This window comes from Tiliqua scincoides, chromosome 1 (assembly GCF_035046505.1).
Source record: "Tiliqua scincoides isolate rTilSci1 chromosome 1, rTilSci1.hap2, whole genome shotgun sequence".
Taxonomy (NCBI): Eukaryota; Metazoa; Chordata; class Lepidosauria; order Squamata; family Scincidae; genus Tiliqua; species Tiliqua scincoides.
Genome location: NC_089821.1, coordinates 64,894,294 through 64,905,251, shown reverse-complemented (window position 1 = coordinate 64,905,251; position 10,958 = coordinate 64,894,294). Strand labels below are relative to the sequence as shown.

At 43.8% G+C, this 10,958-nt stretch overlaps 1 protein-coding gene across 5 annotated transcripts; it reads right to left on the bottom strand.

The window, feature by feature from the left end:
* Positions 1 to 1,062: 1,062 nt before the first annotated feature.
* CYB561A3 (cytochrome b561 family member A3) lies at positions 1,063 to 10,794 on the bottom strand. 5 transcript variants are annotated; one of them, XM_066611283.1, is made up of 7 exons: positions 10,621 to 10,671; positions 6,969 to 7,010; positions 5,725 to 5,931; positions 5,366 to 5,574; positions 4,222 to 4,376; positions 2,857 to 3,013; positions 1,063 to 2,114 (listed from the first exon to the last, which is right to left on the bottom strand). In XM_066611283.1, the coding sequence occupies exons 3-7, from the start codon at positions 5,906 to 5,908 to the stop codon at positions 2,091 to 2,093; spliced, it is 729 nt and encodes a 242-aa protein (XP_066467380.1). In that variant the 5' UTR covers positions 5,909 to 5,931; positions 6,969 to 7,010; positions 10,621 to 10,671; the 3' UTR covers positions 1,063 to 2,090. The 5 variants fall into 5 exon arrangements, with proteins under 5 accessions (XP_066467380.1, XP_066467377.1, XP_066467379.1 ...); XM_066611280.1 differs by lacking the exons at positions 6,969 to 7,010; positions 10,621 to 10,671 and adding an exon at positions 10,697 to 10,794; XM_066611282.1 differs by lacking the exon at positions 6,969 to 7,010 and having other exon boundaries at positions 10,621 to 10,692.
* Between the last annotated feature and the right edge of the window lie 164 nt (positions 10,795 to 10,958).

Sequence of the window (10,958 nt, the reverse complement as noted above, 5' to 3'; positions counted from 1 at the left end):
GGAGATAGAATATATGCCCATCAAGTGGCACATGCCTGTACTTCATGAAAGGGAGTTGTAATCTAGAATATTCTTCTTAAAAACTGCAGCAGGTTACCTTAATATTGGAGAAAGGAACACAGTTCAGCTCTGCCATTTTGGCACTCGGCAACAGTAAGAGATTAAGTAACCTATGTATTACAAGCATATATCATAACTATTTACTATATGCCTCTTATAATCATGTGTGTTTTGGTGCACCCACTTTTGTGAAAAGGCACCAGAGACATAAGAACACAAATCCTGCTAGATCAAGCCAAAAGCCTATCTGGTCCAGCTTCCTGTATATCACAGTGGCCCACCAGATGCTTCAGGGAGCACACAAAACAAGAGACCTGCATCTTGGTGCCATTCCCTTGCACCTGGCATTCTGAGGTAGTCTAAAATCTGTGGTGGATGTTTCCTCCATGAATCTTTTTAAAGGCATCTAGGCTAGATATCATCACCACATCCTGTGGCAAGGAGTTCCACAAATCTCATCCCAGAAAAGAAATATTTCCTTTTGTGAACTTCCAACACAATTTTAGTGGATGTCCCTTCGTTCTGGTGTTGTGCAAGATGGAAAAGAACATCCCTCTGTGCACCCTATGCATGTCCCATCCCCCATGCCTTTTTCTAGATTGAAGGGCTCCAAACATTGTACCTTTCCTCATAAGGGAGGTGCACTAGTGCACTAATTATTTGGCCCTCTCTTCTGTACCTTTTCCAGTTCCATAAGATGGCAATACCAATGTGATCTTTTCAGAACTATGAAGAGGCAGCTACATACAAAGTAAGATCTCATAGTTTGCCCAATGTAAAATTCTACTGGATGATTGCCAGAAGATGTTATAGAGCGGTTACTAGGTGGCAAGTGCAGCATAGACAGGTAGGTAGGGAAGGAAGTTGGTTACAGCTTACAGTTGGTTGTGTAGTACACTCATACAAAGTTGCTAAGGGGAAGTGTTAGGAACACTATTTCCATTGTACAGATATACTCAACACCAGTAGAATTAAAAGGAATCATTTATTTTAGGTGACATCCTTTAAAATTTCCAGTGATTCATTAACAGTCCACAACAGAAATACAGTAGAAATGTGTTACATAGGCATCAGTGTAAGTGCCAGTTTGCACTGGGCCCTTGGGCACTTTACTTGGAGGATCCCTGTGTGCACAGCAGATGCAAGGGATCCACAAGACTTTCCCCTCCCCCTGTGTAGCTGTGGGGTGGCAGTTTTCCTCTCCTTCCTTTATCCCCCTGAGGCTTCCCTCCACCAATCTTTGCCTCCATCACTGCTGGAAGCATAGCTGAGTTAACAGGCAACCTAATTGTCAGGAGGAGCAAAAACCTGTCAGTATTTAAACAGGTAATAATTCCTCCTCTTCCCCCCACGCAATGGTCAATTGCATGTTGGCCATTGCATGCCCCCCCCCCAAGTTGGCCAATCAGCTTGCTTTCCAGGAATCAAGGTCTATGAGGAGTAACCAAATTGGTGGGGGAGGGATGGAGGAAGGATACAGGACCAGCATGAGACTCGAGCTGGTCCTCCTGTCTTGCCCCCTTTTCAGTCAATCATGCTTGCTTGCGAGAAACCAAAGTTCCCATAGAAATCAACCCAGAAGTAGACAGCAACAGAATGATGCACTCAGTGAACATGCCACTCCACTGCTGCTATGTAAATGTGGGTGCTGGGGGACTTTAGAGTCAGCTGGGCAGGCCCTGGGGAACCTGTCAGTCCTTGGCCAGTCCCCAGTCTGATTGGCCAATGAAACCACCAATGAAGGGACAGCAGGTAATAGGATGTACTAAGAAGACTATCTAGCAGCCTAGACTAGATTCACAGCAAAAGCACTGAAAGCTTGTAAAAGCCAAGCTATCAAATAGATCCAGGAGAACAAAGACAAAAGTTTGATGCCAGGAGATTCCCTCTTTTAGCAGTGATCCAAGGGAGGACTCCCATACTGAAGTCTGCAGAAAACAAGGGGTACAGATCTTGGTGGAGAATCGGCCATCACATAGGTCTGGATCACAACACCTCGTGGTAGCTCCCCACAACTGCTTCATAACACTTCATCTGGCTTCTTGCAGCAAGGGCTGTAGAGGAAAGAGATGATTAGTAGCTATTGATAAAAGTGAATAACCTCAGAAGCCAATGCTCTGTGGCAGCACATTCCATGCGGCTGATGATGGCAGGTCTTTTCTTGCAGAGGACATTAGATCAGGCCTCTAGATCTTTGTATCTTTGACCCTCAGAAGATCTCCAAGACTCAGAGGCTTCAAGGTTATGTGAGCAATACCTAGTAAATCTCAGAAGCCAAAGAGCCAAGTGAATAAGATTTTCAGAGGATCAGCAGACAAGGCTTCAGGGCCCTGTCCCTCTCCATGCTTAGCTAAAGCAATTGTGCAAATAAGGATATTTTTCATAATACTGATTTCAGAATTCAGGTCCTCTTCACAACATTTTGATGTTTAGCTCACAGAATACTCAACAATGCTACTTATAATGGCTGCCACAATAATTCAATGAGACAAAGAATGCTTCAGTTTCCAACTCAGAATACATTTGATACCATTTTCCCAAACTTCAGCGTAATCCTTTGAAATCTCTTCAATTTTCCTCTGTCTATCTTATCCCTATTTCTAGATTTGTCCACTTTTCTTGGTCCTATGCATGTGGCAGGCAAAACCCATTTTTCCCCAAACCAAAAATCACTGAATCATGTTCATATTGAAGAAAGCCTCTCTTCCACCCCAGAAAATGTGACTGCTTAAGCTAGTCCACACACTACCATGGAAACTCTCTGAACATGAACTACAGACCAGCATCATTCTTTACCTCTTGGATCTCTTGCAAATCCACATCTGGACGCTTCCATGTCGGTGTGGCAAGAGACCACAACACCAGCAGCCCAAAGACTAGAATGAGCATTCCCAGGCTGTTGGCAAACCAAGCCTCTGCAGGAAGCTTGTTGTATGGGGTTGTTTGGTTTGTTCTGAGACAAAAGAGACACATTCACTGGATAAGAAACCAACAGCAGTTCACACCCTCAGAGACCCACAAGCAAGGAAACTACAAGAATATCTCTGAAATCTGCAGTCTTCCTGTATCATATGAGGCTTGATCCATCAGCACATTGATTATTCAGAACAACCGAATGTGACATTTCAGTTCAAAGCTGGAAAACACATTACACTCACCTTAACATCCAATACTAGTGAATGTGTGATTGCCATCATCATCCTACTACAAATCTCCACATACCAGGTGCATATTTCTGTTTTCTGCTAATAAGATTGTGGAAACTCAACATACAAAGGCAATAAGTAGGTTATGGCTGGAATGGCAGAAAATCACTTGCCATGAAGAAGCTATCCTTATGTTTATCCTGTAGACCAGTGATTGTCAGCCTTTTTCATCTCATGGCACACTGACAAGGCACTAAAATTGTCAAGGCACACCATCAGGTTTTTGACAATTGACAAGGCACACCCTGCTACCAGTGGGAGACTCACATCTCCCATTGGCCCTACTAATAAATGACCTACCCCCAAATTCCTGTGGCACACCTGTGGACCACTTGCGGCACACCAATGTGCCATGGCACAGTTGTTGAAAATGGCTTCTGTGGACGTTCTGCAGGTCTACTACACATAAAAGGTGCTACAGCAGTGCACTGCTGGGATGCTGGCAGGAAGCCTTCCCACCCACACAAGTGGATCCCTAGGTACCTGATGAGGCTAGGGGTAAGGGGTGGGCAGGGGGTGATGTGGGAGGGGTGATGTGGGGGGAATGGATCTGGTGGTTGTGGCATGCACCTGACCTATCCCCCCTTTTCTGCAGCCTCCCTGCCTCCCCTTGGACTTGTGCTAGCGAAATCGGTAGTGTAGGTCCAAGGAGACCCATGGAGGGCAGGAGGCTCACAGGAATAAGAGGACTTAAATTCCCTCTCCCTGCTGAAGAGGGGTAGGGAATTTCCTCTCCCAATCCCCAACCCCCCACCCTTTGGACACAGCATGCCCATTTTTGATATGGCTGCACCAGTTGGGGGAATGATAGGATTGAGCTGTTAAGAGTGCCCTCCAATATTTAATTTTTTCACCCATTATTTGCTATCCAGCATGCAATCTTTGCAACCATTTTCTCCTTGGTTCTGTTAAAATCAACTGCTTACTCTCACAAATCAAGGCCCCTGCTACTCACAGCCTGAAGAACAGCTTTTCATTGACGCCAGAGATGCAGGCTGCCACAGCCAAAGAAAGGATGGATGAGCCAAAGAAGACATGGATAGGTTTGTAAAAGGATCGCAGCCAGATGGGGGTCCAAGGCAGTAGGAAATATGTAAATCCCATTAGCCACTGGTGGAGAGAGTAGAACTGGGAATATTTACACAAACCAACAATGGAGGAGAGAGCAAACATAGTACAGGTACTTCCTTTTCATAATTATTCACATAAGTGATCTAAAGTAGCATTGAGTACTGTGGTGGCTAGATTTGTAGATTGTATTTCTCACATTTATAAACTGTATCTTACGTTCTCATTTCAGCTGCAACTCAGAAAAACAGAAATGTGTTTTAACTTTTTTGTTATACAAAAAAAATACATTAGAGTTACACATCTCTTCAGGTATCATGGCAGAGAACATAATACATTTTTTAAAAATATATATTTTAACACAGTGTGAATGCCTATATGGAGGGAGAGGGAAAAATAAGTGACTGAGGACCCAATCCTATCCAATACCAATGCAGCTGTGCTGCATCCTGCAGAAGGGAGAAAGTCACAGAGGCCTCCTCAAGGTAAGGCAATGTTTGCTCCCTAACCTCAAGGCTGCATTGTGGCTGCAATGGCACCGGAAAGCTGGATAGAATTGGGCTCTGAGAAGGAGCACAACATTCTCAAAAAGGGTGGCTGGGACAAATCCACTCTCTCAAAACTCTAAAACTTGGGGGTCAGCCAATAAAACTGATAGGTTTATGGCAAACAAGTAGTCTTCCCACAGAATGTGTAATGTGTAGAGTTCGCGGCCACAAAATTATGCAAAGATCACTGGCAAAATTGGTTTTTCAAAAGATAAATGTTTTTAAAGATAAAAGATAAAATAAATAAAAAATAAAGTCGCCACCCAATAGCAGGAATGCAATCTTTATGTTCAGAGAGAGAGAGAGCTCTCGAGCATATTTCTGACCACTAGATGTTGGATAAACAATGGGATAGATAAAACTAACTAGTCATATTTCAGGGAACACCCAAAAGCATCTGGTTGGCCAGTGCTGAAGAGAGAAAACTGGGCTATTTGGACCACAGGTCTGACCCAGCTTGGCTAGTCCTAGGTTTTTACCCACCTGACCGGAGAAAAGTAGCACAGTAGCTAGCCCTAGCCAACTGTGCAGTGAGTACATGTTGGGAATTTCCTTCTTGTTGTGAAATTCAAAGACAGCCACCAGTCCCAGTACAACAAGGATAAACACTGCCAAGGTCAGTGCTGCATGCAGCAGCTTCCATGGGAGCTTGGGCCCCTCCCAGGAGATGGGGACACGATACACCAGGGCTGCTGCAGAGGGAAGTATGGTGAATGAGAGGGGAAAAGTCATCAGCACTGGCAAGTCATCAACTCAGGCAACCCCCCCCCCCCGCCATCAAGTTACTCCCTCTTAGATTTCAGTAGTGGAGGGGCATTAATAAAGGAATCAAACCCTCTTACCTGTGCTATACAAGACCAACATGCCCGTCACCATGAGGACTGGGTGCCAGTTGAACATCTTTGAAGAGCCATCCCAGGCAAAGCCTCCAAGCCAGTGTTGGCCCCAGAAACTTGTGAGCCCCACACACAGGACACCAAGAATTCCCAGGAAGATTGAAAATGGCAGGAATGGGACACTAGGCATCTCACAACTACCAGGGAGCACACCTGGGAAAGACAATGCACCAGCTAGCTAAAAAAAAGAAGTCATCCAAGTTGCCTGCTAGTTATCACACTATTCCTCTCATGTACCTGCTGCAAGGTTTTCACCTGCTTTCAGTCCTTCCTGCCCAGTTCTGCCTTCCTTGCATGCCACTTCTGCTTTTTAGATGGCTGCCAACAGCAGACTAGAAACTCAGTTTCAGATTTATAGTGATATAACACAAAAGGGGGGAGGAGCCCTGTGGACTGCATGAGAGAAGGTGCCTTGAAGAGAATGATGAAAAATTATTGCACAAGCCAAACATTAGACATATAAGGAAGTATACTCCAAGTACTCACTGAGCTGATGAAGGCTAATATTTTAACTAGAATGCTGTACTCTCAAAAACCAAGAACTACTAGCAGCCCACACCCCACAGAATATGTGCCGCTAGTAGCAGCAAGGGCCTCCATGCTCTGCAGCCTCTTTTCACTAGAAAGTAGCAGTTCAATCGTATCCTTCAGAAAATAAATGAACTGGCATTGAACTGGCAAATGAACTTCCCTTTGAACTGGCATTGCTTCCAGCCAGTTTAAAGGGAAAATTACAGGAAAAATTACAGGAAATGCACACAGGAAAATTACAGGATCATTGGTCAATTATTTCTAAATTATTTTTTGGAAAACTTTCCACAGGACAAAAACCAACAACAAAAGGTTTAGCTTTAGCTCAAGAACCTGAATTTGCACTAAAAGGAAACAATTATGTCTGCAGTGGCAGTGCCTATGTGTCAGTCCTCCCAACAGTGCTGAATGAGACCCCAAAACTCTGCTATTCTGTTTTCCAAGGCTCTTCCACAAGTGACACTAGCATTCATAAACAGGTGTTAAGACTAGCCATTACTGGTTCTAACTTGATTTAAGAGCCACAGTTGTATTCCAGTCAAATATAAAGGTCATTGCAACTTAGTGAGCATGGGAAACAGCATCACATTAGGGTTTTCAGATTCCTTTGCAAATTATCCTCTAGCTATAAATACAGACTGCAAACTGTTCCCACTTACTCAACAGTCCTGCACAGATGTTGCACCTGCAGCCACTGTACCCTATAGAGAAGGAACAGTCATAAGGCAAGTCCAAACTTCTGCTTTCAAGTTTGAATAGCAAGAATTAATACAAAGGGCATTTCAAGTTTGACAATCAATGCCAGAAATATTCTTCAGAGACCAAAGTCTACTGGAAGTCAATATAGAATCCCTTCACTAAATGCAGCCAGGTTCTCTTAACTGTGCACTAGACTGGATGGCAGACATTGTAGAATTTTTTCCAATCTATGAGGACAGTGATCAAGATTCAAGCTCAGGGTAAAATTAGTATTTTCTCAAAGAACTGGTGACTTATAATTTACATACATAACTATATAGGCTACCAACTATACACCTACCTGCACCAGGAAGAAAGTATGTTTATGCAAAAGATTTTGTCAGAATGAAAGCGACTTCTCAGCAACTATAGCCCGTTAGAGTTTTGTGGGCGAGTGATTCACAGAAGCTGCATATTGAGTTTGGTTGCAGCCAGATTTGTTTTGCTTATTTGTCATATGCATCCACAGTCATGAATCACATGCAGCTAATTTGAGAGGGCCAGCTCCTTGCTGGCAGAGACAAAACCAGACAAATGCTGGTTGGACATTTAACAGATTCCCCCTTGCCCACCATCTAAAGTGTCATCATTCTCACTTCCTACATGGAGCCCACAAGTTCAAAAGAAGCAAGAGGAATTCTAGGTTTGCATTTCCTGTTTCTTTCATTTTAAGGTGATGGCTGTTGATGGTGTGTTGCGTGGGGGCTCCCAAAATCCTGGACCCAGCACTGATTTTTTTTTAATGTACAGAGCTCAGCCATAGGTTATAAGGGTTAGTTGAGGAGACTGAAAACTCTGTGTAAAGCTTTCCCCCGTTCCACACCCATGCCCCTCCCCACTATACAACTGTTGACAGCATAACATATATGCCATTGCTCTTCTCTTATACCTAAAGCTTGTGTAGCCTCTTGTTTTTCCTCATGCTCAAACTCAGAAGCCTGGCAGCAAGGACAGCCCTTAGAAAGAGACTGTGGATGACCTATGGACCTTGGCTCCACAAGCTGTCCTGTACTACAGTCCATTATACGTAGTTGAATTTAGTACACCATATAGGCAGAGGTGGGGCTGCAGCAAAGCCACTAGTGACAAGCTCTTTAAAGTGCTTTTAAAAAACACTGTTACTCAACTGATTCACTCTTGCCTTGCCAGTTCCAAACACAAATGCCAATCTAATCTTTGAAACAATCGCACTCCATTAAAAAAAAAAAGATTTCACACTTTCACTCTCTCTCCCCCTGCCCCATCTTGTTTTACAAGTAATTTCAAAATAATAGATCAACTTGTGGATCACCAGACTGTCAAATGACAGAAATGTAGGGCATAAAGCCATTTTTAGGTCTCAGGAATCAACCCAAATTTGGGGCATACCAGAACAAATGACAGTGGGAAATTCTTCTTAAGAGGGAAGTTTAAAACACCAGAACTAAACGTGGAATTGGACAGAAAGCACTGAAGCTACAAGCAATATGGAAGATGTAGGTTACAGTTAAATGCATTCATAACATCAAAAGCGTAGTTTGCAAACCAACTCTATTGAGTAGCTACATAAACAATCCTGGAGGGCTGTGACAGTTGGCCTGTCACAGTTGGTAAAGTTAAACAGTATTAGATAAAGGCAGAAATTGGCAAGTGTATTAAGAACTGATAAACACTCATATGCTGTAACATGGAAAATGGGATCCATATAAGTCATTTTGAGAGCTACAGTAACAATATGCTGCTACTTTTCACAAGCTTTGCTTCCAAAGAGACAGACTCACCAAAGCTTCTGATTAATAAAGGAGAAGGCACATCCATACGGAGATTTACTAATTTTTAAAAAGTAAACATGAGTTTTTGCCATTGACTCAAACAAATTTCACCTGGGGCAGATTTCTGACTTCAGATTCCATTGCCATTCAATTTAGCAAAAATGATATGGATCAATTTACATCAAGATAATTTCATTTGTGATACAAGTGTGGTATCATACATGGCAGAAATATCCAACAACATTATAAACAATCTCCAATATGGAACCAACATTGACTTTTAATATCAGTGGTGATTTTTTAAAAATGGCTGCCAGAAAACAAGTAAACTCTCCAATAGTTTGGCAGCCATTTTAAAAATGAATGAAAAAATTAGAACTGATTGTGGTTCCACTGTCAAATTATTTCAGTTATGTAAAAGAACATCTCTGCCAATTTTTATGCAGATTTTATGTAATTTTTATATTACAAAAGGAATGATTCTTCCATGTACTCTCTGCACAAATGAAGTTGATCTTGTGACAAAGTTAGTACGAAAAGGAAAGCTTTGGTTGGAAGACTATGTTGGGTTGGAAGACTATCTCATGGATGACAGTCTCCTAATAGTGGAGGAGGGCATGATTTGGAGAGGTCCATGTTTATTGCAGAGGGGTGTAAAAACTACAGTTCCTTATTCAGGCTGCTCATGTTGAAGAGGGAACTAGGAACCAAGTTCAGCTTCAGTGAAGCTCAAAACTCTGTTTATAGCTCAGTCACACACACAAAAATAGGCTGGCATTTTAGAGATTGAGGGCACAATCCTAACCCCTTATGTCTGCTTTCCAGCACTGACGTAAGGGCAATGCAGCTCTGAGGTAAGGGAATAAACGTTCCCTTACTTTGAGGAGGCCTCTGTGAGTGATACCCAACTGCAGGATGCAGCATATGTCCCATTGGCATCGCTATGCCAGTGCTGGAAAGCACTGACATAAGGGGTTAGGATTGCGCCCTAAGTAATTTATTACAACACAAGCATCAGTGAGCAACTGACAGTGATGTAATAGATTACAGTTGGAGTAAGCACAGCAGAGCCTGCAGCAGTAACCTAAGATACTACTAGATGGCTCTCTGCAAGTTTCCAGGCAGAAGAGTCTCCTCTGCTAGCACACAGCCCCTAATGCCTTAAGATCTGCCTTAAGATACCAGTACATTGCTCCCATTCTAGTAGTACAAGGGAGCACAGATTTCTAGACCAGTGTTTCTCAATGTTTGTTCTCCCCCATACTACTTCGCATAGTCCATCTATCGGTAGTACCACTGTAAGTAATTTGGGATGATATTCTCACCAGTTACTTCTGGATAGAGAGGCCAGATGGGACATGACAAACACCAGTAAGATCCCAGAGTGGACAGGAGGGCTTTTATGAGCATGGAAAGGCATGCTTTGGAGCTCTGCCTGCTGAGCCAAGCTTCCTATTGCTGTCTGTAGTGTCATGTTCCTGGTCCTGCTGCCAGGCAGCAGCTGTCCAAGGGCTCCATGAGTACCACCAGACACCGCCTCAACTACCACTCGTTAGACCCAAATTGCCAGTCACAGAGTTCATGAGGGTGACTGGGAGGGGCAGAGAAGAGGGAATGTTGACAGGTGCAGCATTATAACCCCTTCCATGTGAAGCTGCACCTGCCAAATTCCCTCTTCTCTGCAGTGGCTAAAGGGTGAGGCACTCTGGCCCACTCTGTATTTGGTAACCCTGCCTATAATAACCTCCTAGCTAGCGGAATGAGCCTGCTCAACAGCACAACAGAAGTGGCTGCAGAGACACGGCAAAAAGCGCGCGCGCACCACCGCGTCCTTCGCCTGCGCTGCTACCAGACCCCCTGACTGTGACCACGCCAGGCTATCATCGAACGTCCCACACCTCGCTTGCGCCTGAGGCGCGGAGCATGCCGGGAAGAGTAGTCCAAGAGCTCTACAGGCGACCCTCCGCCCGAGTCGTTTTCACTCATTGTACATACAGCACCAAGGACCCTTGAGTTTCGTTTCTGGGCCCGCCCAATCATCGCATCCCGCAGAATCACGATGGATCTCTGGGAAATGTAGTTTTTTTTTTACTGTGAGACCTGTACAGTGTTGCACATGTGTTGCTACTCGTGGTGGGGAGAAAGACACGAGTTAGAATC